This window comes from Nothobranchius furzeri, chromosome 5 (genome assembly GCF_043380555.1).
Source record: "Nothobranchius furzeri strain GRZ-AD chromosome 5, NfurGRZ-RIMD1, whole genome shotgun sequence".
In the NCBI taxonomy this organism is placed as follows: domain Eukaryota; kingdom Metazoa; phylum Chordata; class Actinopteri; order Cyprinodontiformes; family Nothobranchiidae; genus Nothobranchius; species Nothobranchius furzeri.
The window spans coordinates 73,984,114-74,012,008 of NC_091745.1; the positions used below are offsets into that span (position 1 = coordinate 73,984,114).

General features: G+C 41.6%; 1 protein-coding gene across 6 annotated transcripts in view; it reads right to left on the reverse strand.

Moving 5' to 3' along the window:
- Positions 1-6,555: 6,555 nt before the first annotated feature.
- The window catches only part of chd4b (chromodomain helicase DNA binding protein 4b), a 44,416-nt gene continuing 23,076 nt past the window's right edge, over positions 6,556-27,895 (reverse strand). For 2 of the 6 annotated variants that reach the window (XM_070551099.1, XM_054741047.2), the window contains exons 25-39: positions 25,922-26,091; positions 25,605-25,782; positions 23,592-23,678; positions 19,862-19,953; positions 17,145-17,278; positions 16,874-17,018; positions 16,612-16,768; positions 16,264-16,343; positions 15,951-16,173; positions 15,342-15,395; positions 15,038-15,202; positions 14,854-14,962; positions 14,439-14,571; positions 14,144-14,339; positions 6,556-6,991 (exon numbers count right to left, since the gene is read on the reverse strand). In XM_070551099.1, the coding sequence (XP_070407200.1) occupies positions 6,789-6,991; positions 14,144-14,339; positions 14,439-14,571; positions 14,854-14,962; positions 15,038-15,202; positions 15,342-15,395; positions 15,951-16,173; positions 16,264-16,343; positions 16,612-16,768; positions 16,874-17,018; positions 17,145-17,278; positions 19,862-19,953; positions 23,592-23,678; positions 25,605-25,782; positions 25,922-26,091 (2,126 nt within the window). In that variant the 3' untranslated portion in view covers positions 6,556-6,788. Of the gene's footprint in view, positions 6,992-14,143; positions 14,340-14,438; positions 14,572-14,853; positions 14,963-15,037; positions 15,203-15,341; positions 15,396-15,950; positions 16,174-16,263; positions 16,344-16,611; positions 16,769-16,873; positions 17,019-17,144; positions 17,279-19,861; positions 19,954-23,591; positions 23,679-25,592; positions 25,783-25,921; positions 26,092-27,895 lie in introns of all 6 variants that reach the window. The other 4 variants (XM_015950223.3, XM_054741044.2, XM_054741046.2 and 1 more) reach the window with 3 other exon arrangements.

Here is a 27,895-nt window from a genome sequence, read left to right on the forward strand (position 1 = left end):
ATAGTGAAAGCAAACACAAGAACAAAAATAGCCAACAGGCCGGAATTCCTCAAGTAGATGGAGAAGATGCCGTTTTTCTTCTTCTAATAACGACCACAACAAAAAGTTGTGTGCGAGAGCAGAGAAGGTTTCAGCTCCATCACTCTAAGTTTCCTGTGTCGGATCTCTGCAGCAGAAGCAGCAGCAGCAGATGTAGGTCTGGTGACTCTGCTCAGCGAGCAGCCATCCCATCACGGTCAGAGTCCAAAACAGAGAGTTTAAGTTCCTGGAGACGTCACCAGCGAGAGCACGCTTGGTCTAACAAAAATCACAGGCAAACGTTGTCTCCTCAGCCAGCCCACCTGTCTGCTGTCAGTGCTGTTTGTTCTTTACTTCCAGGTGTGTACCGGTGTGTGCATGTAACACACAAAGGTCAGAGTCACAGAACACTTCCTTATTTGAAGTTTGACCTTCCCCCCCTCGTGTGTGTGTGTGTGTGTGTGTGTGTGTGTGTGTGTGTGTGTTGCTTTTCATCTAATTAACCACTGCAACAGCAAACATAGATGGCATTTAAAGAAGGTTAAACTGGTGATAAATAGTGATCTGTCCATTTAAAGTAAAAGTTCCACAAACACACGTTTATATTTCTATACTTGTGGGGACCTAGCTTTTTAGAGACCGTATGGGGCCTATCCCTAACCATAACCATTACTGGTGTATTCTTAACCTTAACCCTAAATAACACTTAATTCACACAATACCTCTAAAAGCAAGTATGAAGGACTTTTTACACAGTGGGGACCAGCCAAATGTCCCCACGTTACAGGTTAAACGTGACATGTCCCCAAAATGTAGTACAAACAAGGCGCGCACACACACACACACACACACACACACACACACACACACACACACACACACACACACATTTGGTTAAACTGCAAACACAAACTCTTCCATTCCTTTTTTAAGCATGTAAACAAGAATCATTTACGTGATTTCCTGCATTTAACTTGCCAATTATCCCACTTTTTGTTTTGAAATGCTAAAGAAGACAGTTCTAGTGGAAAATATTGGGTTAAACAACGTAAAACGATAAATAAATTGTATGGAGGAGAACACTATTATATATAGCTCTCTGGAGCGCCACACACACACACACACACACACACACACACACAATTGCAGGTGTTGTCGTGGTTAACGCCAGCTATTGCACTCATTATACTCCTGTCAGAATCTCATGTTTTACAGTTAGAGCAGGTTTGACTTCTCTTCCCTTCTGCCTCTGCAGAGCGTTACATAATAGGCAAATGCATCTGCCATACAGCACACACATACACACACACACACATGCACACACACACAGAGGTTCCCTTGTTCTCACTGACAGAGCAAAAGGATGATGTTTCCCTGATTTGGTTGAGTGTTGCAAACGGTTTCTGTTTAGATGATTTTAATGCACGGCCGTGTGGATACTTTGTTAAACCTCTGAAACTTTTTTGGAAGAAAAGAAGCAGAAATATTTAGGTGATGTGTTTTAAAGCAGTTCAGAGTAGCTGTACTTGCAGCGGCTACAACATACTACTTTAACAGATATCCAAAAGGACCTTTAATCGGCATTCTGCTCTCACTTTAAATACATTTAGCAATTAATATTTGAATTGTGTGACTAAAACTTGTAACATTGTACTTTAACATAGATATGCTACTTAGAATGACAGCATTACCTCCTCTAGAGTGGTGATTCCTAAAAAAGTTTAATAAACCTACAGATTTTCAGGTTTTAAATATATCAGCCTTTTTTATATTGCTTTTGCTTAAACTGTCTTAATCTGTGGAACGCTGCTGCTTCTCTGCAATTTCCCAGCCTGGGATTAATAAGGTACATTTATGGATCTAGATTTCCCTACTTCCTAAACATGAAGATTGGTTTCATCTAGAAATGCACCAATTGTAGTTTTGAAGGCCAATACCAATTGAAGATATCATCATCAGCAACTCTGACATCATACGGGAGGGTCAAGCACATTAACTGTAGCCGTCTACCCCTGAGGAGTTGTTTGAGTCATTAGGCTCTATTGTGTGGGAATGGTTGTTTTGATTAGATGCAGGAGGGTTTGGTCTGGACTGAAAGTGTTTTGGAATTAGGTGTAAAGCTGCATTATAGGTGCTGGAAATGTGAAACCTGAGACCTCCCCCTCCGTTTAATGCTGGGTTTTTTCTGTCCAGAATGTGTACTTTGACATCTTCAAAAAGTGTGATCTTGTCTTTCAGGTGTAAGTGGACTGCAGAGTCTTGACCTGAAGAGGTAGCTTTCCTGTATAGTGCCATGCTGTTTAGTTTCCCCAGTGAAAGGTCTGGACAGTCCTCACTACACTGGACAGCATAAACGCCACTAAGCTTCAGTTGGGTGTCCTGTCTTGCAGGTTTTGGAGTCATATTTCCTGAAATTTGGAAATCTTGCCTCAGATTGGATAACAAAAATGTGACTATTATCTCCACAAATAACACAAGCATGGAGGAGTTCTGCTGTGAGGTGATGTTGCTAATGCTAAAGGTTAGCTTAATCTAGTTGGGAATGTTGATTCTTGAATGCTAAAACAACAGCCTTCCTTGTTGCAAGTCAAAATGGGAGAGTACTTGTCAGGCCTTTCAAACAGTGGCAGGTCCAGAAATGTTTTTCTGCAGGTGCTATGAAGGAGCTAGTCTTTTTATTGAGGGTGCTATGAAGGAGAGGTCATGCGTACCTATTGTTCTCTAAAACACCTTCAACACTAGCAGATACACACGTGTGCACAAAACCTCAACAACACCTGAAACAATAATTAATCTAATATACATCATAAACATATAAACAAGCATTGAGGATTGCTGTATAGTCACTGACACTAGTCAGTGACACTAGTCAGTGACTTGATGCAATTTGCTGGGTTCCTTATATAGGAAACATTATTTCTGATTGGCTTAATGAACTGACCTGAATTGGAATGTTTATTATGTGAAGTGCCTTGAGACGACTCTTGTCGTGATTTGGCGCTTTATAAATAAACTTGAATTGAATTGAACAATCGCTGACATTTCCATGAAATCATAAACACATACAGCCACACAGAAAACCATCTATAGTGTTGCAAGGTTAGCTAACGTTAGTGTTAGCATTTCCAGTGGCAAAACCCTCGACTGCTGCGGCGGTTGAGGGTTGACTCTCTTCATCCTGATCTGTAGGTTTTTGTGGGTCTGAGATCACTTCCAAAGATTCATTCGTTTCTGACTGAACCCGTGGAAATTTGGGCAACAAAAACCGATCCATTTTACCACTAGCTCCACCTTTCACTTGGAAAATGAGGTCAAAGGTTAACAACAATTTCCTGTTTTGGTTTAAGTTTTTACTTTCTATATGATAATTTACTGATTATTTTTGTTTTTATGTTAAATATTATCACATCCACACCTTAAATTAAAATTTAATTGTAAAAATAAAAATCTAATTACTTGGGGGTGCTATGACTAATCCAGGGCGCTGTCACTGCTTTCAAATTCTAGAGTTTCACCGTCTATTTTCTATCAGATGCTAATGCAGGAGATAGGTGAAGGAGACTATTATCATATTCAGCTTGCATGAAAAACTCAGAGGGACCAATTAGAATCAGAAATATTCATTTAAAATGGGTTTTCAGTGAACCACACCTTTAAATAAAACTAATTAAGGCAAGAACTTGCAGCAAATATTAAACATTGTCTAGTTCGCATGTGGAAACTTTGCCAGAAACAAATGCCATTACGTCAAATTCAAACCACAACAAAAATAAATAAATTATATTTAGTACGAAACCAAAAGTTCCTTTTTGGAGCACGTTAAAAATATTCCTATAATACAAATGTCCCCTAGTGATCCAACGTGGATGGCTTGCTTCAGCATTTATGGAGTTTATTTTGTTACATGTCACATACTTGATAAGAATCACATAGAAGCACAAAAATTTTTTATTTTCCGCGTATTTTAGGTTATTCTAACACAATATAACATTTTAACGTGACTTTTTTAATCTACAGGAGGCTTTACCGAAAATATCTTATTTGTACTTTTTCCCAAAACATTAAAAAAATCTAGAATACCACAAAAACTTTACATTTTTTTTCTTCCAGATATGTAATACTGGTGTTTTTATTACACTACACACAAAAATAAATGATTTTTCTGATGGTAGAAAGGGTAAATAAAAAGAATAAAGTCAATTTAAAGGATAGAATTTAAAGAAGAGGCAGCGGCAAGAACAAAATATGCCAGAAAAAAATGTTTAGATATAAAATGAACAATAACTCACCCACAAGTCATGCTGTTGACTCCTCTCTGCTCTCCGGACAAATGGGACGTTAGATTTGTTCGCACCAGGAAGTAACAACTTAATTCCAGCGAGAGCTGCTGAATGAGGTAATTTTTAGGGGTTCTCCTCTTCCATCCGCAATCAGATCTGGTGTCAGGTTACACAAATAAGTCTAGGTATGCCTTTTAGTGTAGGTTAACAGCCTTTGTCCTTATTTGCCTTTCTGAGCACACAGGCCAGCTCATGCCAAAGCCTCCCAACTCTTTCATAAGATAACAAGCCAAGGCAATCATCCCGCCCTGTAATTAACTCAATTTATGCCTAATTATCGAGCTATTTGTGGGGCAAAATGCATCCTGCCCCCAATCTTCCCCTCCCGATCTGCTGCACAAAGAAGAGCTCATTGTTTTTATCTCTCCAACAAATCTACATTAGCTCCTATGTAAATTCCACCTCATTCTTCTAGGCTTGTATGCAAACTATGCCAGGCTGCTACGGCTGTTTGTTGTTATGCTTAGCAGAGCATGTTGCAGCTCCAGCTACGTGACAGATGCAGGAAAGAATGTTAAATAAAATGGAAAATGTTTAATAAAACAGGCAGGACATTTTCAGGCTCTCGTAAAGGGAGGTTTGAATGTCAAATGGGTGGTTTACATTTGAATTATGGATTTTATTTCAAACTATGGCTTTCATCGTTAAAACTATGTTAATGTAGTGAAAAATCCATTAAGATTTTTAAATGTGGAAGGTCAAAAAAGTCACAATAGTCATAATTTTGAGTTTATGGGTTAAATATAGTAATTATGAGAGTAAAAATCAAAATTATGAGATTAAAAATTCAAATTATGATACAAAAGCATAATTGCAAGATTCACAGCTATAATATTGATACAAAATATCCATTTATGAGATTTAATTGTACAAAATCATAATGATATAAAATTATGAGAATTACTATCATAAATTATATACAACAGCAATTATGGGATATACAATAATATTGTCAGCGATAAAACAATAATTACGAGATTTAAATTCATAATTTTGACATTTGAAATAACTGATACAAAATCATTAGATATTAAATCATATTTATGATACAGAATCCTAAAATGAGAAGCAAATATGTAACCATGAGAAATAATAAATATGAAATTTTAAATTATGTGATTCTAATCATAATTATGGTACAAAATCATGATTATGAGAAACTAAATTATTATTGAGTTATAAAAGCAAAGTTACAACTTTTAAAATCATATTTATGAGAATGCATTTATTTTGATTTTTGTTTCATGAATTAAAAATTCATAATTGTCACCTCAAGCTCAGTTCCAACTTTGACAGTAGTAACATTTTTTTCTCTCATGTGGCAGAAATGGACTTCCACACACAAGACCATTATGTAACCAATGATACCTTTAGGGTAGTGGTCCTTCTTCATCCGTGCTCAGGCCAACACCTGACACGAACGTTTACAAGCTTTTCTCTTAAATCTGTCACCTACTTGAACAGAAAGAAGGAATTTGCCAAATAAAAACATAATGCAGGAAATAAAGAAGACAGATAAACGTCTGACATTTTATTGTAGTCCATAAAAACGAACGGCATCAATAAAAACAAGGTGGTGACAATAACAATATTCAATGACATAAAACAAACAGACAATAAGAAATTAAATAAACTTAAAGGTTGCCGTCATTTGTAAAATTCACATGTACCAAAAACATGTCCTACTTTAGTATTTTAGGGGAAGTTCTCAGTTAAGCAGATTTTTGGTGCAGTTAGGAATGTCAAGGTACTAGTTGGGGGGGGGGGTACAAAGAGCTAATCTCAGATCAGCTTACCTGCGGTGCAGGTGGCAGGACGAACACAGGAAGAGGTAACAGACGGATAAGACTGACGCAGAAATGACGGTAACAGTCTCAGGGGAGAGGCTCGCTGCAGTAGAGACGCACATTTTTATGTTCATCACAAACATGAAACACTTTCTCTTTACACACAGACCGGTACCCTATCGGCCACAAAATTCCTGCTCAATGACTCCTAACAAAACGTCGGTGTTTTCACAAGTCCCTAAAGGTGGAAAGAAGCACAATCCAATCCCTTGAATTCTTCAGGGAACTAAAAGTTAATGTAAAGCATCAGGAAACTCCACACCTGTTCCATGGTACATATGTCACAAGCACACGGTTGACCCTGCTGTCAGGACAGGTGAGAGCTGAGGAGCTGAATCTGATCCCAGAAAGAGAAATGCTCGTATTTATTCTGCCGCGGAGAGGCAAGTGATTATTCTATCGACTCCCGTCTTTTAGAAACAAAGTCAAGCTGCACAGCGTCTGAGTCTGGAGATGAGTTGTCGGCACAGAGCGAGGGGGAGGAACTAACCTGACTGTTCTGTACACGGTGTTTGGAGGGGAGAACATCTGCTACGTGGTGGTGAGGTGAGACCGCCTAGCTTCAAAGCTGCAATGTGATTGGTCAGCGCGGCACCTGCATTTGCTGTGAGGTTTGTGATGGATTCTGGATCCCGACCTCGGGACCCCGGCTGGCCAATCGGCTGAGGATGTTCCTCTCAGACATCTGCAGCCGTACGGCCACGGGGGGGATCCTGGCGATGGTTGCTGGGAGACGAGTGACGTCAGCCTTCATGTCACTCAGCAGTTCCTCCAGCTGTTTGAGGACTGGAAACGCAAAACAGGAAAGAGATCGAATCAGCAAGACGTTTTTGTTTTTTTTTTAGCAACAATTCTAGAAACCAAAACAGTTAAAGACGGACTGCACGCCATCAGAAAACGCAACTCCACCCCTAGTTAAGATTTTTAAAATGCTATGAAAGTAGGCGTTGCCAGGAGGCACAGAGTGGCATGGCCAAGTGTGGGGAATTTCCATCCCAGGAGGGAGTGGGAGGAGACTGTACCAATGACGCAAACTTGTGCCAGCCCCAATCACAAGTTTAAAATGCAGTAGCCACAGTTCAACCCACAGGCGGCAGCACTACGACGTTTTCAGACCTAGATTCTAGATTTAATCAAGTTTTCACAAACATGTCAAAAAATGCACAGAAACTGAAAGATTGCATTGGTAAAGACTCAATTTTACAGTTAATAAGCAAAAAAATGTAATTTTGGAGTTTACTCTTTAAGCTTAGTAAACGTTGGATTAAACTCACTCAGCACTTTGCCCACTAGCATTAAACAGCATATTTGTGGTATTTAAAAAGGTTCCTTTATATTATTTTTGTAAACACGAAATTAATTTCCCATAATCATTTATTTTAACCCTTATCCTATTCCATCAGGGGAAATGGAGAAGTTTTTTAATTAGGGATGTCCCGATCAGGTTTTTTTTGCCCTTGAGTCCGAGTCAGAGTCACTTGATTTTGAGAATCTGCCGACACCGAGTCCCGAGCCGATATTTTTGATACATACAAAAATAAAGAAAAGGAAGAAACTGTTCCAGAATGTTCCTTATTTTTTATTTAATTGCCTTTTTTTTTTCATTTTTAACAACAGATCACTTCTGTGAGGTAGCTTGAACAATAAAGTAATAAATAACATAAATTCTTCATTTTTGGACTTTATTGCAAATATAAAAAGTCTAATATAAAAACAGATAGCACTTCAACTTAAAATACCTGGCAGGGGGCTATTTTGCCTCGGCCCCCAAAATGCTTAGATACGTCCGTGGGCATGGGACGGAGTTTTGAAGATGATCTGAATTGTATCAACTACATAAATACCAAGGGCGTCAGTTTGTTTTCAGAATTGCTGGGGACAATAACCATACACTTGAGTGGGGTTTAAAAATTGCTGGGGACAATAAAGTAGGCTAGCACAGGGGTCGGCAATCCGCGGCTCTGGAGACGCATGCGGCTCTTCCATCCATCTGTGCTTGTAAAATAATGAATGGATATTTAAATAAAAAGCTTTATATTTTACTGGATTAATTTTACATCTGTATGCCAATTCTAAATGTAAAGATTGTCTGCGTAAACCTGAACAGGTCCAACCCGGTCTTACTGTGAGACCGGGTTGACGGGTCACGCTTGTGCGTAATCATATGGGCACTTTATGAGCTGAAGAGGATGTGAGATTCTGGGCTTCTCCTCAGACAGGCTCATGGATGCGTCGCCACATTGGAGACAGGAACAAGCGCTATTCAGCCAAAGTTTCATAATCAGGTTTGGCAGTGTGAGTGTCCTGTCACAGTGTCCCGATAGATAATGCGCCCTGGCTACTTGGCCAAGGGGATGTCCCTTTGGCTGACTGGTTAGAGCGTATGACTCTCACCCTGGAGTCTGGGGATCGAAACGCACCCGGGCCCTCGTTTCATTTGACTGTTTATTTTGACAGATGAACTCAAGGATGTTGCTTGGTTTGAAAGAATTACCCCGACGCACACGAATGCGCATGGATGAGCTGACATTTTAATCGTTAACGCACATCGCGGAGGTAAAATATTCCCATCAGAACATCAGAGCTTTATACTGGACACTGTGTTCAGCGTGGCTCGGAGCGCCCACGGTGGACAGTGAGCTGAAGATCTGGGGTTCGCAGCGCAGCGCAGAACCGGCGCATGCGATAAGATTTCCTCCCACTGAAACAGTCTGGAAACCCGGTCTCTCTGAGGGATGTCACTTGGAAAAATGTTCTTTTAATGAAATTATGAAACTTTGGCTGAACAGCGCTTGTTCCCGTCTCTAATATGGAGACGCATGACGCGTAGAGACATTTGATCACGCACAAAGTTTATGTGGAGCAGAAGCGGTCGGGCCACGGCAGGTGAAACGTTCCTAGCCTACATGAAGGGAAACTGTTTAATTGTAACATTAATATGTTACTGGACACACTGGTCTGGTTGGTTAGACCAGTGTTTGAAGTGGAAAACACACACACACACACACACACACGCACGCACACACACGCACACGCACACACGCACACACACCAATTAAAATAATGCTGATAGCGTGGACTAGAAGCCAGGTGATGGGTTACGTATTTAAATGATGATCAGGCTGCTGTAAAATGTAATCTCCGTCCACATCCAGACACAATTATCCTCTATTCTTTATTTGCTCTGCTCTTGTCTGGGCTGACGTAGCTGACGGTGCGCGCGACGCGCCTAACTAGCGGCTGATGCACATTTTACGCATTTGGAGAGGTGGGCTGGATGCTGTGCGTTTACTGGAAGATGGTCCACTTAACGCACGGGTGTAGACTACATATTAATGACAAATGAATGAAAATTAAATTGTGAGTTTTTACTTCATATTTTAGAAATAAAAAGGACGGGGGAAAACATTTATGACGTCTTTTTAAACTAAATTTTCTAGCGCGACCTGCCTGCTTCACTTAAGCCACTGATTATTAAGTTCCGTCCAGAATTACCGTGGGAAACGGGTAATAATGGCTCTTTGATGGGAACAGGTTGCCGACCCCGGTATAAGATCTGAGCTGGAAAAACAAAAATCCTCATCAGCAGGCGTTTTTGAAAGTGGGGGGACACAGCTGCCAATCACAAATTTTGCCGGGGACATGTCCCCGGTGTCCCCGGTTAAAATGACGCCTATGATAAATACTACATGCTGATAAATTATTGCTTTATACAGGTACAAACGTGTAGTGGGATCAATCTACCTACATTTTATTTTTATAAGAACTTTGTTTTGTTTTCTTGGTTTTTATTTTCCCATCTTCCTGTCCTGTCTGTCTCCGATTTTCCTGCATCTCCCAGTCCTCCAGACAAACTCTTGCCTGCTGCCTTCTTTTTCACCTCACAAGTAACTTTTTAACTAGCAGATCAAATTGATCCATTGACCGCAAAAAAAGCGGAGTGTGCGCGGCGCTGCCCGGCTGCGCCAGTGACGAGCGCTGCAGCACGAGCGCGTCCACACGTCGTGCTCAAATACAGACAGAACTTACCAGAGAGAAAATGAACGGACACGAATGACTGTGTGTTAATTATATATTTTTGGTGACGCCACTTAAAAACGTAGTAAATCTTACTGTGGCCGTGTGCAGAACGCAGCTGGAGTTCATGAATAATCAGCGGTCTGCCTGCATCTCTGCTCAAAAGAATCCCCACAACGCTGAGTCCATGTAAATAATATAATAAAGGTAGAAACTGGATCTCTTTTGTGCTCCTTCTGGGTGTGTAAGTTAAGGGCATCAGGGGAGCCTGACAACCTTTAAGGAGAACCAAGTTGCTCTCCTGTAATTTGAACCCAGTCTCCGAGTCCGGATCGGGGCTTGGATCGGGAAGTAAAGCCCGAGTCCCGATAGAGTCTGAAACCACGTGATCGGGGCCGATTTCCGAGCATGTGATCGGATCGGGACATCCCTATTTTTAATGTCTCTCCTCCTGTTTCATCACAAATGATAAATAAATGATAAATGACACGCACTTGTATAGCGCCTCTCAGAGTAAGGACTCCAAAGCGCTTTACACTACAGTGTATCATTCACCCATTCACACACTGATGGGGATGAGCTACGATGTAGCTACAGCTGCCCTGGGGCACACTGACAGACGAGGCTGCCGAGCACAGGCGCCACCGGTCCCTCCGACCACCAGCAGCAGGCAACGTGGGTTAAGTGTCTTGCCCAAGTACACAAAAGCAGAATTCTCTGTCCGGAGCCGGGATCAAACCTGCAACCTTCCGATTACTGGACAACCCGCTCAACCTTCTGAGCTACTGCTGCCACAAACGCTCACTGTGGCAACAAAGACACCCTCATGTTGACATGATACCAAACCTGACCAGTAAAAATACTGTAAGTTGCTCATATGTGAGGATTTCCTTACTTTATCAACGCCTGAAGGCATATTTTCACCAGCAGAATTAATCTACACCAAAAAGGTCATCTTAAGACGCTAGAAAGTCTATTTCTTTCTTTTTTGGACCATCTGGTTTTTTTTTGGTACATCTGTCCTCCTGGTCTCCTTCTACAGTTATTTTAAAGTACAAGAGCAGGGCATGACAGCAGACAGGGACAGACGAAACACGATTTGCACACTTGTACAAGCTACAGATTAGCTCTAGTCGATTATAAAACACTGTAAATAAGTCAACTAAATAAGGTAACTTAAAGGTCACGTATCATCCATCCTTTTTCGGGTCGTGGGGGCAGCAGCCTAAGTAGGGAGGCTCAGAATTCCCTCTCCCCAGCCACTTGGGCCAGCTCCTCCAGGGGAATCCCAAGGTGGCCAGCTGAGAGACGTAGTCCCTCCAGCGTGTCCTGGGTCTTCCTTTAGGTCTTCTCCCGGTTGGACATGCCTGGAAAACCTCACCAGGGAGGTGTCCTGGATGCATCCTAGCCTGATACCCAAGCCACTAAACTGGCTCCTCTCGATGTGGAGGAGCAGCGGGTCTACTCAGAGCCCCTCCCGGATGATCAAGCTTCTCACCCCATCTCTAAGAGAGAGCTCAGCCACCCCGCGGAGAAAACTCATTTTGGCCGATTGCATCCAAGATCTCATTCTTTCACTCTCTACCCAAAGCTCTGACCATAGGTGAGGGTGGGAACATAGATCGACTGGTAAATCAAGAGCTTTGCTTTCCAGCTCAGCTCTCTCTTCACCACAATAGATCGGTACAGCGTCCGCATCACTGCAGATGCAGCACCAATCCGCCTGTTGATCTGGTGCTCCATCTTTCCCCTCACTCCTGAACAAGACCCCAAGATACTTCAACTCCTCCACTTGGGGCAGGACCTCATCCCGGACCTGGAGAACGCATTCTACCTTTTCCCAGCTCAAGGCCATGGTCTCAGACTTAGAGGAGCTGATTTATTTTAAAATTTATATACAAAATATATAATAAAATTAAAGTTATTTTAATGACCCATTCCTTCAACCCAGAAATAAGATGCCAGGATTTGGTGAAACCCCGCCTCCCAGAGTGAATTCCAGAGTAACACAAAGCTGCTGACCCGGAGACCGCTGACTAACTCACAGCTCTAGCTTTACATGTTTCTTTTTGCTCTACATTGGGTGGTTTTCTGTTGGAATGGCACCAGTTTGAAGATGTAATCCATCTGAAAACAGGGTATCTGCAGGTTTAAGGGAGCCAAATTTAAGACTTTTTAAGACCTTTTTTAAGGCCATTTTGACCAAATTTAAGCAATTTTTTTTTAAATTAAATTTAAGCTATAATTTCTAGCTATTGCCTGGAATGTCGCGAACGTGGGATTAGCCATCCAGTCACCATTAAAATTGCACATCCCCATGGCGCAAGCTCCCACTAGCTTAACCAGCTAATGCGCTCATCTAAAAATAGCCCCCTTTCACAACCAACTGAATGTGTACGGTTCCGCTTACGCCAACATCGTACACAAAAAATGCTGAACACTAACTAGAAATTTATGAAAATTTTATAGAAATAAAAGAATCTTGTTGATTGGTTCTTTGGTAATTTAAGACCTTTGGAAACTGTATTTAAGGATTATTTGTCATTTTTAAGGATTTTTAAGGCCTTAAATTTGGAAAAGCAAATTTAAGACTTATTAAGACTTTTTAAGGACCCGCGGATACCCTGGAAAACCAACTCTGGTAATGGCGAAGGTTCAACAAGCAGTCTGTGAAACTACGGTTACATTCTGGCTCAGTTTCTGAGAGCTCCTGAAGATAAAATCCAACCATTTCAGCTGATTAAACTCTTCTTCAGAAAGTCTGGACAAGGATTCTGTACCTCTCACAGACTACAATACATTTTGGGTTTTAAACATTATTTAAAGTTCAGACTAGATGAGAAAAAAAGTCACTCCTTCACAACTGTGGATTAAACTCCCCGCTAGCTACACAGAAACACTGGGCATTAGTGTTAACAGTCCAGGGGGGGATCAGGACTCAAGAGACTACCTGGATGGTGAGGAGTGGGCCTTTGTAATGCAGTAACAACCTACAGGGAGCCCAGGTCTCCTCCCATTCCAGTCGGCTCACGGGTCCCCGGAAGAACGAAAAAAAATGAATGCAAGTCAACGGGGCTAAGAGCTATTGTCTCATCCGCTTTGCCTTACGCCCTGGATCGCACATATGTTAAACTTCAATTTAAATGAAAAGTAATGGTGTGTTTCAGCCACGCTAGTCACGTACGTTGAGATTTATCAGCTTGACTACAAATCAGACGTCGCATAAATGACGTCACCACAGAATCTCCTCTCCCCTAGCGTAGCTGCTACTTACCAAATGGCCAGATTTATGGTGGATCTTTCCCCCCGGAGGAAGGATTTGAAGATTGCTGAACTTAAAACCACTTTACCTCTGCTTTACTCCATGTCTGGATTGATGACATCAATTTGGTGATGCGCATTTGTAGTCCTTGATGTATTTCACACAAACCCTAAAATAACTTTTGCCCTTTTTTGAAAATAAGCTCTTTCTTGGCATCAGAATGCATCTTTAAAATTCACTGACATCATATGTGAAATCCATGGCACATGCTAAACGGGATTAGAAAATAGCATTTTTAGCCCCGTTGACTTGCATTCATTTTTTTCATTCTTCCGGGGACCCGTGGTCCGGAAGTAGATGGGCGTCACTTAGGCTCCCTATTATAGCTGAAAAAAATGGCTCAGCAAAAATTTGCAGAGCTGAAGGGAAGAAGCAGCCGAGACAGGAAAACGCAAGTGTCAAACAAAAACCTGTACAGGGGGTATTTTTCATGAGGAAATAATAAAACATGGACAAAAGCTCCAAAAAGTGGACTTTGCATAATATAGGACCTTTAAAAAGTAAATTGACCTGTGGTGTATATAGTTTACTAGTGATGACATCACAGATCTGTTCTTTTGAAGTCCATGAGAACCTTGTGCTTTCTTTATTAACCACACCTTTATGGAGCACCGCGTTGGCAGGCTTGTTTCCAGACATGGACTCCTTGCTGAGGTGCTGATGGGACTCGGCGAGACACTCTACCTCACTGAAGCGAGTGTTGAGGGCCATGGAGGGGTGGGCCGGGTCCTCTGTCATGTTCAGGTAGGCCGCCCTACGCAGCTGCTCCTCGATCACCAAAGCCTGCTCCAGCAACTTCAGGAAGCCACGGACAGACCAAAATTAACCAGTGAGACATGACGCAAGCAGACACGCACACAGCTGGATTCTGCAGAACCGAGGCGCCGGATTCACCTTGAACCTGCGAGCCAGAAACTTGTTCTTGATTTCCAGGAAGTTTCCTCTGCTCATCTCTCCTTTGAAGGGCTCGTTGATAATAGCAAACCTCACATCGTTCTGCACATCCTGCCATCGAGCGTACCCGTGTCTGAGACAACACTGTCAAGGACAACAGCGCTGCTATTTCTGGACTCCAGAGACAAAACATTCCAGGTGATGTCATGTCTCACAACCCGGTAGCTTACTTTCTAAAGGAGCAAAAACAAGGTCGCATGCGAATCGTTTACTCTTTTTCCTTTGAGACCCTTTTTATCAAACTGCTGTAGCTTGTAAGTAAAACTAACTTGTAAACTTAAACCCACAGCTCGTTTAGGATGTTAATCTGTAAGGAAATGATAAAAATGACCACCCCATCAGTTAGAAAAGATACTGTATGATTCCAGCCAACAGCCAGTAGTCATGACGACGGTGCCAGATCTCATAGGTCTTCTTCGTGACAGTGGCGGCCCTCTCTTCGTTCTGCCACAGGGAGTGGAGCTCTGAGTGGGAGGGCAGAAAGGTCAGAACAGAGGTCAACGGCGTTGAAACGAGGAGAGAAAGGAAAGCGTGTTCACCTGTGAAGCCCCCGTCTGCGATGTTGAACATGAATCTCTGCTTGGTGGCTTTCTTCTTCTCTTCGCTGATGTTAACCGCAGCTGCTCCTCCATCTTTGGCATTCTCTCCATTCTGCAGCTTTCCGGGCTCCTCTGTTTTCACGCCGTCCTTCTCCTCCTTTGGATCTGCAACGAAATGTTTCGTTTTGCAACGTTTCCTGGACCTTTAAGATGACCTTTACTATAATATTAACCATCTCACAGATTCAGTCGTGTGGAGAAAACTTTTATTCAAACATAAAGACGACCTAAACTTAGTCTGAACCTTTTCTCTCCTCTGGTGGTGAGGTGTCCATCTTCTCGTATTTGCCGTCCTCAGCTGAAAGAAGAGAAATGGAGACTGGCATAAGGCCATTATTCTGAGAATAACATGATATAGATGTATTTTATCTAGTTTATTGCAATTCCATCATAACATCTGTTAATTTGTTAGATTTAAAGGTGCAATATGGGATAGGCTAGCTAGTCATCCTATAATCTGGACAAGACCCACACACAGAGCTCAGTTGTGGAGCAGAATCTATGGTTGTCTTCCAAGCCATCTCCGCACGAAGTGCTAGGACCAATCAGGGCAACAAACAACGTTTCTATGTTGTCCAGCCAGTGGTAGACCTGCTCAGGCTACAAAAAGTGTGGCTAAACTGACCTGAAGAGCAAAATCTTTTGCTACTGCTACGGTTTAGTACGAGATGCTTTTCTTTTTTATGCCATATTGGTTGAAATGCTCATCACATATTGATGCCAACTAATACATTAAATGTTTTGTTTATAAAAGTAATAATTTTAGCCACCCCTGAAACACACAATCTTGAAAAAACCTCACACAATTATTGTGAATGTCTCGTTTTTAATGATTGTATCATAACCTTCTCACCTTTACACTTGTCCTCTGAATCCATCCTTCCATCTGAACCTCCCCCCTTATTGTTTACAGAAGCAACCATCGCTGCTGAAGACTTCTCTTCTTTCTCTCTGCTCAGGTCTTCAGCTTCCTTCTCCTTTCCTTCCTCTCCATCCTCCTTGTCTTCCTTCTCCACAGCAGCATCTTTCTTGTTAACAACGGGGGACTTTTCAGACTCATCTGGGATTTCAATAATCTGAATAAGAGAAGTAAGTTTTGACATTAATTAAAACATTGTATCATTAATAAACATATTACAGTGGCACTAGGAAACACACACACACACCTCTGGATCATCTTTCTTAGCTTTGCTGTCCTCTCCCTCTTTCTTCATGTCATCTCGCTCATCTGATTTAGAAAAATCTTCTGAAAAAAAGCAAAAAATATTCAAGAGATGTATTTGGGTTTTTTTTTTCCACTTGTAAAAAGATTTTTACGATTTACATCTTAAAACAAGAACGTTTATAAAGTGCTCGATAATGCAGCTTTTCTGACTGCATCCACAAGAGGGCACCAGTCTGGTTAAAGCTCCTCTGAAAGACCAGAAGTCAAAAATACTGTTAGAAGTTTAAGTGAATGTGTCTAAAACTTTTGATTCGTCTTTTAGGCTCTCAGTGACAGTTAATGTTCGCACCTGGGATGGGGGTGTTGGGCTGCGTGTCTGCAGGAGTCCCAGTTGAAGGAGTTTTCGGGTCTTCGCCTGCAGCTAAAGCTGCCGCCCGTTTGTTCTCCTCCAGCTCCGCCATCCAGGGCATCGACCACTGACCGTTCACGTGCTCAAACTCCTGCACCTGTTCAACGGCGTGACATCAGTCCATCAGTCATTATAGCAACAAACATGTGAATGCAGCTTATCACACATAGAATGATTACAGTGCAATCTCCTGGATCCACACCTTCTTCCTTATCAGTGACATCACACCGATGCGAGTAAGCACATGTTGCCTGGACAGACCCTCACGCGGGACGCCATCTGCAAAGGTCTCAGCTCCGTCGGCTCCCGGCTCACAGAGGTGGCGCATGAACAGAGACACATAGGCTCTGCAAACACATAGGAGTTGTATTTGGTCATGAGAACGTGACGATAAATTCCAGTGCTGCTGAGGTCTGATATGCAGAAGTGGGATTAGTTCTGAGACAAGCAGAAGATACTAAAAACACAATTACTTGAACTCCTTCTCAGGCTTCCCTCGCAGATCCCTGACCAGCCACTGGTTGGTGAAAGCATCCTGTGGCGGCATCCCATAACGCATAACCGCGTTGAGGAAAGCCTTCCTCTGACGAGCGTTGAAGCCCAAAACCTGAAGGAACAAAAATTAAACCTTGCAGTAAAAAAAAAAGAAAGAAAAAAAAAAAGCTTTCTGTGCATTTTTCAGTAACTTTGTATAATTATGACATTCCTCTTCCTCTAATATCCTCTTATCTTTCTGAGCGCTCCTTTTCTGTGGCCGTCTCCAAGTTTAGGTCCTCCACCACCTCCCTTACCCATGGTGTCCCACAAGATTCTGTGCCGGGCCCTCTGCTCTTCCTCCTCTATCTGCTTCCTCTTCAGCACATCCTGAGCTCCTTCAAAGGAATCTCCTAACATCTTTATGCAGAAAACATCCAACTGTACATCTCCTTTAAGCCCCATGAGATGTCTAAGCTGCAGCTTTTACACACCTGCTTAGACTATCAAAACCTGGATGGCTGGGAGCTTTCTACAGCTGAATGAAGATAAGACTGAGATCCTCATCTGTGCCCCAGACAAGCTGGTTCCCAAAGTCAGAGACTCTCTTGGTCAGCTTGCTTCTCACACCAACCCTTCTGTCAGGAATCTTGGCGTGACCTATGACCCGGCTCTCACCCTGGATTCTCATGTCAGTTCTCTTGTTCGCTCTTCCATCTTCCATCTCAGGAACATTGCTAAGTCCCATTCTGTCCCGCTCTGAACTTGAGACAGTTCTCCACACCTTCAACTCCTCACGCTTAGACTACTGTAACTCTCTTTTCACGTGTCTGAGCAGAACCTCCCTGAACCGTCTACAGGTGGTTCAGAATGCCTGTGCTCGGCTTCTGACCAAGTCCTCCAAACACACCCACATCACCCCGCTTCTCCTCCAGCTTCACTGGCTGCCAGTCAACTTCAGGGTTCATTTCAAGATCCTGGTTCTGGTCTATAGGGCCTTACATGGACAAGCACCATCTTACATTGGTGATCTTCTTAGTCCCTACACCCCCAGCAGGTCCCTGAGGTCCAGTGATCAAAGCCTACTGGTTGTGCAGCACCAGGCTAAAGACCAAAGGTGACAGATCATTTGCTGCTGTGGCTAGGGATGGGTACCTTTGACATTTGAATCGATCCGGTACTAATTCCCGGTACCTACGAGTCGATACCGGTACTTAACGGTACCAATTTTCGATACTTTTGAGTGTTTATTATTTTAATTCTCTTTTATAATTAAATATATATTTTTCTCAATATATATATATAACCATATTTGATAAATATCATGATAAATAACATACAAGTTTGTATTTTAACATCGTCCTTGTAGTTTTATAAGCTGATAATTAAACTGAAGCAAACATCTTTACTGTGAACTAAATTTACTGTGTATCTTCATTCCTTTTGCCGTCCTTTTTCTTTTGATTTTTCCTACTGGGAAGTTAGAATTTCCGAGGAGAAAGCGAACGCACCATTAGCTGGAAACAACGGTGGCAATGGAAGCTAACATATCAAGCTAACGTTATCTTAAACAGTTTATTTAGCTGCTGGAGCAGATTAAAACGATGATGCCTCAAACTTAGATCGTTGTCGCTGGTTTTACCTTCATCCATTCACCCGTCGCATTTAGTAAAGTAAAGCCAAACTTTAGAGCGCGTTCATGTTCTTCTAGTCGGAAATTCGGAGTTCCGAGGAGAAAGCGAACGCACCATTAGCGAAACGGAAGCTAACAAATCAAGGTAACGTTATCTTAAACATTTTATTTACCTGCTGGAGCAGATTAAGATGAGGATGTCTCACTTAGATCGTTGTCTGTCGCTAGTTTCATCACCCAGTTACCCATCACATTTAGTGAAGTGGACCCAAGCTTTAGCGTGCGTTCTTTCTACCATGCTTGCTCTGTTTACAACGGGCTCGCAGGGACCGGCAACATAACGCTCTTGCGCATGCGCAACTGTCTTGGCAGTACCGAAACGAGGCACCGTTTGAAATGACGTGAATCGGTGTTCGGTCGGTACTATGGAATTCGGTCGGTACCTTAAAAAGTACCGAATTCGGTACTCATCCCTAGCTGTGGCCCCCAGACTCTGGAACTCTCTCCCCCTGAGCCTGAGTTCAGTGGACTCAGTGGTCTCCTTTAAAAAGCAGCTGAAGACTCACCTGTTCAAGCTGGCTTTTGTATGACCTTCTTCACCTCTCTCTCTTTTTCTGCTCTCCCCACCTATTCCACCTTCCTCAGGATCCACTGATTTCCCTCTTTCCTGTTTACTCTCTCTTTCTTAACATATTTTTAATCACAATTCTATTTTTGCTCATTTTAAATATATTTTTAAAACATTTTCTAAATTCTTTTTTATATTTTTTCATTTTTTGTTTTTGTGAAGCGCCTCGTGATTTTTATCTTGAGAGACGCTATAGAAATGATATTTTCTTCTTCTTCTTCATTCTGGCGGTGACTTCCAGTTCCAGCAGGATGATGCATCAAGTCAAAGATCACAACAAGTTCACTGAACTTCTAAAACCTCCACGGTCACCAGATTGTCTGGTTCCTGAAATGGCCCAGAATGTGGTCCTTTTGGACCGTGAAGGTCCAATAAAATTACCCAGAACTAGAAAAGTGTACCTAATAAAGTGGCCAGTGTGGGCACATGCATCTCAAAAGGAGGCCAGAACCTACCTCAATGTTACCTCCAACCCTGGCGAGCAGCGGAGGAAGAGGTTTGTCCCGGTCGTTCCTCAGCCCTTTCCTGTTAGGCCTGCGCGCGTTCGCTACGAGGAAACAACAAAAGTTAGTTTGTCTGAACTGGAGGAGCAACTACAAGCAACACAATGAAATGATGAAAATGAATAATGAATCTGAAAGCTGATGATGTGCGCTCTTATCATCCTACAGTTTCTCTGTGAGGCTGCTTGACTTACGGCTCAGTGCTGCTCTTGCTGAAGCTGTCCCTTCTCAAAACTCACACCACACTTTTACATTCACCGCTTCTTAGAAGAGCATTCACAACCAAAAGCACTGCAGAGGCGTCATTAATTTGGTTTAATTAAACAAAGTTAATTCAGGAATGAATTAAACAAGTGCATCAATGAACATTTTATACAACTATTGGTTCTATCTAAATAAAGTGCAACAGATTTTATCAAGTGATAGAAGAAGAAATAAAAAAAAACATGAAAACCTCTTGTTCCCAAACAACAAAGCTTATCAACATTTAAAGTCAATGATTCAGCGAGTTGATAAAACCGTTGGTTGTGTTTTTATTTTTCTTCTCCCTCTTTCTTTTCCTTCTTTCCTTCCTGTCTGCTCTTCTCTCTCTACGCTCAACGCAGATGATGCAGCAACAACTGCTCTTTTTGAAGTGGTTGACGTTGTCAATGAGGATATCATAGCTGTCGTCTGAGTCTGCATAAACATCTGCAGGGGTGGGTGGAAGGTAGTTAGTGGTTGACAAGAAGGTTCATGAAGGGGAGAAATATTTCCATGAAACCTTATGAACAGGAGCGACAGCTGCTTCCCTCTTAAATCCATCTTAAAAACAAACACGGGAAAACTTCCACTCTCACAGTGGGAATGAGGAGCAACAACAAAGCCAGTGTCTCAGTGGGCTGCGACTATTGGAGACTATTGGAGACGTGTTTGTGAACGAGCCGGTCAGTGACTGTCCAGTCGGCCGATGTCCACGGAGGGGATGTGGACGAACGAGGAGGAGGATGAGGGACACAAGCTATGGATCTATCTGGCATTCATTCAAACGCCGGATATTCCCAGTACACCCTGGAACGTGAGTGGTCCTCCAACAATCTTTGATGTTTTTCTTTTGTGCAACAAGAACGTTAGCTAGGGCTAGCATTAGCAGTAGCTTGGGCTAGTGTTAGCACAACTAAAACTAGCCATTTTTTCTATTAGTTGGTTGGAACATGCTAATGTCAAAGAAAGTGTCGAAGCTTATGACGTGTTAAAGGTGCATGATGTAAGACTGACATCCTGTGGTGAAATTTGGTTACTGCAGCCCATTTTCTAAACAAAGAGACTTTCCCACTACCATGCTGTGTTTCATGACTGTTGCCAGCTACAGCTCGGCACCAGAAGATTCTAGATGAGTGAAGACAAGCCACAGACAATAAGTTGATAAGTAGATAACTACATTTTACTGTAATATTGAATTCTTGGTAACTGAAAGCATAGCTTGATCTTTTCTTAGATCCTAAGAAAATTGTTTATTCACCATTAGCATTGTTAGCTCAACATTAGCCTCTTGCTTTCTTTATGAGACATTAGAGTAAAACTGAAAAACGCTGTAGCATCTTAAGCCTGATTCATGCTTCTCCGTCAGCTCCGCAAAGGACAGACACGCACGGGTTGACGGAAGCGTTTTGCCCTCATACGTCTCCGTCTCCTGGAGAGTGTTGCAAAGCAATTCCCCGGCAGGACAGAAGAGGGCATAGCGCTGTTCTGTTGTATCCTGTCATGTATCCGGTCCAAGATAGTGTGTTTATATTGTGTTTTTTGTATATAAGAGACTTTTTAACACAGAAAAATTTGTCTCTCATTCTCCTCCACCTCTTCATGCGCTCCCCACCTCCAAACCCAGGTTTCCTGTCATTTCCGTCCACCAATAAAACTCTTGCTGCGCATCTTTTCACTCCTCCAGTCACGGGGGAATTAATCATTCATGTTTTTAGAGTTTTTTCGTGAGGTATTCTTCAAGCTTCTCCGTGTCTGCCGCTTGTTATCCTCGGCTCTCTTTTTGTTTTTGAGGGCGCAATGGTGGCGGTGTAGACGACAGCGGCGTCCTGACCAATCACAAGCTTGCGTTCTCCGTCTCGACTGACGGATGTTTAGAAAAGAGAGCTCGACTCCGTCCGTCCTTGCGGAGCTCTCCGGCAGGCCCGCAAGGACGTTGCGTGTCTCCGCACTGACGCAGACGGAGAAGCATGAAAATCAGGCTTTAGGGGCATAAGGAATAACTTCTGGGTAGCTCCTGTTTACTGAATAACAATCTGTTTACAATTCTGGAGCTTTTTCCTTGATGGCGATGATGCATTTGCCCTCATAAGCTGGACGATGAAAATGCACACAGGGCAGGGGGCATCTTCTACAGGTTGTCCAGAGCCAGCACAATGCTGGAGAATGCTTTAAGCATCTGGCTAACAGGTATGTACAAATGTAATTATGCATTTCATTGATTTGAACTATTTTATTTGTCCACATGTGACTCATATCTGATTTTTCATGCCAATCTGAACAGCATGAATCAGATGATTTTGTTTTCAAATCCAACCTAAGTCTTTATCATATTTTGTCCTAAACTGGATACATGTTTAATTAAACTTCAGTCCGATCTTATCACATCTCATCAAAATTTGACATCACTCACAGCCAGGAAATCTGGAGGCATTGGAAATAGGAAGCAGCAAAGTCACATTCTAAACGCATCCACGTTTACACACCGTATGTGGCTCTTAGACATCAACTTGTTGACTTGCTCAGCCAAAAAGCAACTAGCAGCAGATGACCCGACGACTCAAAGCGCTACCGGGAGAATGGAGACAGCTAGATGAGGAGAATCTTGGAGCAATCACACAACACAGCATAAGAGGAAGAGAGTGCCTGACTATAATAGTGTGGAAGCTGTGTCCTGTGATGCTGGGTTGTAAACAAAATCTATTCTGTTTCTCGTGAAAATTCATTAAATTGATTTGCACATCTAAAGATCAAGTTTTTTTGCACAGTAAAATGACAACGGTTACTTTTTTAGCTAGAAATCAGCTGTTGGTTTACATTTAAACAGGCTAAGAATGTTATTTTTCCATAATGTTAATAACAATAAAACAGCATTTGTATTTAACAGCTACAGCTTTTGGCTGAATTCTTATGATCTTATTTTTAATAATACCATAGGTTAATGTCCCAACAGCAATCCACCGATGCAGGTATCGACACCTGACCGTTTGTGAAAATCAATTTTACTACCAACCACCAATATTTGATTAAATGTCAATATTATAAATATTGCACAACTGCAAAGTCATGTAGTTAAGGAAACAGCTAAAAAAAAATGAATGGTTTAAAAATCGCTGACCTGAATGGATACCGGATGGGAACAGAATGGATCGAATCAAGAAATCATGTTAATCCTTGAAATCTGAACCGATACCAAGCATACCTGATAAAACAGGACAGTGGGATTACCAAGCTAAAGTCTTGAATTCACCCAATCGATTTTTCTAGATTTGGAGAACACACGCCAACATTGGTGATGTCATAGGTGACGTTTGGTATTTGTTGTCAAGAGTTGCAGCTCACTGAGAGACAAAGTTCTCTCTCCCTTTCTCTCACTCACACACACACACACAGACACACCGGTGTCTGTGTGTGTAGCCGCAATCAGCTCAGGTACCCTTACCTTCAGCACGTTCATCAAAGTCCTCGTCTCCCTCCTCTGAAGCCACCGAGTAATCAGACTGGTTATCAGACTGATCCTCCTGCCAGTCTAGACACAAACACATAAAAAAGACCATCAGCAACAGAGTGAAGAGGATGCAAGTAGTCTCAAACTGAAATGACATTTAACTAAACTTCTTAAGGATTCATTTACCATCAAATATATTTACCAGGAAAACAAAAACTCATCCTTCTATTCTGCTGTACGCTACATTAGCATGGCTGGAACGAGGGAATAAATACTTGCCAACTAGAAACAACGATATACACAGAAACATTATTATAAATATATTAAGTGTTTTCAGCTGGGAAAATGAACCTCCATCACAAAATCTAACTCTTAACTCGGACTAATCTAATTTATATTCCCTCTTTAAAAATCTTCAGTTTTATTGTGAAAGTTTTCAACAACTTTCTTTTGTTTGTGCTCATGTTAGCTGTGCTAATCATTTTTTTCTAGCTGCTACAAAGATGAGAAGTAACATATTATTCATAAAGATTTTTAATTCTGAGTAGGTCTGTGAGGTGATCCCCTCACAAGATGCAATAAAGACAAAGAGGTCCTGGAAACCTCCAGCCTGATTGTGCCTAGGGCTGAGCATTGAAACTCTCTACCTTTAGGTACCAGCCAAAAACATTTGGTAGGTACTTTTACAAAAAGAAAATATTTTTGGTGCTAAATTTCAGTACTTTGCTAAAAGGCTGTCCCCGTTGAGCCGCTCAGCTCCGTACGTAAGATTTGTGTTGCTACCTGCATATAAACCGTGTCGCGGACACCTCAGTGTTGAAATGACGCTATGCATTACGCGGCTCCCAGGGGCAGATAAGAGTTGGTCTCTCTCCGAGAATAATTATGAATTTATCAATGATTACTGCCTGATGACATTTTCCCACATCTGCAAAGCTCACTGGAAGGACACAAACCGAGGACAATATTTTCCTGATATAGGGTTTATTACTCAAGTAAGGGTAAAAAAAAGTATCTGATTAGAAGGCTACTTGAGTACTGAGTATCATCTGATCTAATATTTTTAAAATGATGACATCAAACAGACATAAAATAAGAAGTTATGGGCAAATATTGGTATTTTAAAAACTAAAGGGGAAAAATGTAAACAAATAAACAATATAATTACAAAATAACTAATTTTAAGCAAAATTTAGACACAAACTGAGGGCAATATTTTCCTGATATACAGGGTTTATTTAGTTGTCTGAAAATGTAACACGTTTAAAAAAAAACGAAAACCGTGATAATTTTGGTCACAATAACCGTGAGGTTAAATTTTCACACCGTGACGACCCTAGTATATTTGTTTATTTATTTGGGATCGAAACGGTTTTTCTTTCAGGATTTTAGAGCGGATGTTTCACATTTGACTCACCAAACAGGTAACAGTTTGCACTTTATCTTCACACCGTTTACTTTTGTATTGCACTGAAAGATGAATCCTACCTTTAATTTTTGTATACAAACATTTTAATTTTGTGTTTAATTCTTGCTCTAAAAAGAAAGTTGCTTGTTAAATTATAGTTCTCACAGTTTTCACTGAAACTTTGCCGTTTTTGCTTAGTTTGGTAAACTAATACAAAATAACATTGAGTACTTTTAAAATTGGACTTCAAAAGTACTAAAAAAGGAATCCTTAAAGTAGTGGTACTGAAAAGTATCGTAAAGGTACCCAGCCCTACTCACGGCCACTTCTGAAATCCTAAAAATAAGGCAGATCTTCACTCACTTTTAACGTGTTTGCAAGATTTCAGAAGCTTTGCGTGTTTAGAGCTAAAAACAAAAGCAGGTGTAGAAGAATGAAAATAAATGGTTTCAATAGACCTTCACACCTCCTTCAATGTTTGAGCCTAATCAAAATAAAACACAGATTTAAACATACAACAACCCACAGACACAAAAGCACCAACAGCACACACACACAAGAAGAAGATGTTTTATATGGTTCTGTACCCTGTCGTATACCTCGATCCTCCTGGGAACCGTCATTGTAGTTGACCGGTTTTCTAGTTCTTTTGCCTTTGCCTAAATTGCGTGCAAGGTCCTCTTGCTGCTGCTCATAGTGATGCCGAAGCAGCTTCTCCCAGTAGTCAGGATCAACGCTCTCCTCCTGCTTGATCACCTCCCTTTCTAACTCCTCCTCCTTTGAGAGAGGATATGTGAAAAATAACACCAAAACAGGACACCAGAAGTTTGTTTATACTTTTTCACACTAAAAAATAACAGATTTGTCCAACAGATGAAACAATGTTTGATTTCACACATAAAAAAATAAATTGTACCTCGTCGTCTTCATCTTTGACCACATACTGGGCCACCTTAAAGGAACTGAGGTACTCATTCATGCTCTGGAGCTCAGTGTCCTCTGTGGCGTCCTGGTTTCTGTCCAGCAAACGCTCAATCGCCGGATCGTCATAGTGGATCACGCTGCTGTCATCCTCTTTGTTGTCCCCTGAAGGCAGAAAGCGTAAAAAACAGAGACAATGAAAAAAAAATAAACCGCTCTAAGATTGGGAAATATGTCAGTTTTTTCGAATCGATTCGTCAGTCCGACAAATGAAGATGGGCGATGTATGAACATTGGTTCTGTTGAGACTTTTTGTGGCCCGGACACAAAGCAATTCACCCAATCACAATCATTCAGAATTAGTTTCCTGAAGCCGACCACTAGCGATGGGTACCGAATTCGGTACTTTTTAAGGTACGGACCAAATTCCATAGTACCGAATGAGCACCGATTCACGTCATTTGAAACGGTGCCTCGTTTCGGTACCGGTCCTTCATAACGAGAACTTGTCTAGGCAGCTGCGCATGCGCAAGAGCGTTATGTCGTCGGTCCCTGCGAGCCAGTTGTAAACAGAGCAGCATGGTAGAAAGAACGCGCGCTAAAGCTCGGGTCCACTTCACTAAATGTGATGGGTAACTGGGTGATGATGAAACCAGCGACAGACAACGATCTAAGTGAGACATCCTCATCTTAATCTGCTCCGGTAGGTAAATAAAATGTTTAAGATAACGTTAGCTTGATTTGTTAGCTTCCGTTCCGCTAATGGTGCATTCGCTTTCTCCTCGGAACTCTGAATCTCCGACTAGAAGAACATGAACGCGCTCTAAAGTTTGGCTTCACTTTACTAAATGCGACGGGTGATTGAGTGAAGATGAAACCAGTGAAAACGATCTAAGTGTGAGGCATCATCGTTTTAATCTGCTCCAGCAGCTAAATAAACTGTTTAAGATAACGTTAGCTTGATATGTTAGCTTCCATTGCCACCATTGTGATCAGCTAATGGTGCGTTCGCTTTCTCCTTGGAAATTCTAACTTCCCAGTAGGAAAACTCAAAGAAAAAGGACGGTAAAAGGAATGAAGATACACAGTAAATTTAGTTCACAGTAAAGATGTTTGCTTCAGTTTAATTATCAGCTTATAAAACTACAAGGACGATGTTAAAATACAAACAGTTGTATGTTATTTATCGTGATATTTATCAAATATGGTTATAAATTGAGAAAAATATATATTTAATTATAAAAGAGAATTAAAATATTAAACACTCAAAAGTATCTAAAATTGGTACCGTTAAGTACCGGTATCGATTCCTAGGTACCGGGATTAGTACCGAATTGATTCAAATGTCAAAGGTACCCATCCCTAATTGGGTATTAGTTGCATCAGTCAACAACTCACTGCATCGCAACTGTTTTGAGCCAGTCGTGAGAATATGGATACTTTTGACTTGCCGACCAAAAGTTGAAGATTTTGCCCCAGCAGAGAGGGGGTGACCTTTAACCCATTGGATCAGGTAAGATGCCGGTCAAAAGTCTGAAGCTACTATGAGGATGTTAGCAGATGTTGTGGTGAGATAGGGACAATTCTGAAGAACATTTTGAATGTTTGGTATACCTATCGGTAGCTGTTTTGTTTTCTTCATTGCAGTCAGAGTAACCTCCGCTTTTCTCAAGTGACTCAAATGTTTCTCGCTCACTCCAAACTTTCTTTCTGCTACTTGATTACCATTTTTGGCTGGATATTTCACAACTTACAGCTCGTAATCTGCATAATCGGATTCCCTTTGTAGGGGCATTTGTTTCCGTCTTTTAAGCTAATGCTTAAACTTTGAAAACTGAATTTTTAGTGGTGCAGGAGTAGCAAATACAGAGTCACAGCCTAGAGTGCCCTCTTGTGGCAGCAGTGTGATAAATAATGAACATGTGAAATTGTACATGTGGATATTCAGCAGCAACCAGTTCAGTGGCCT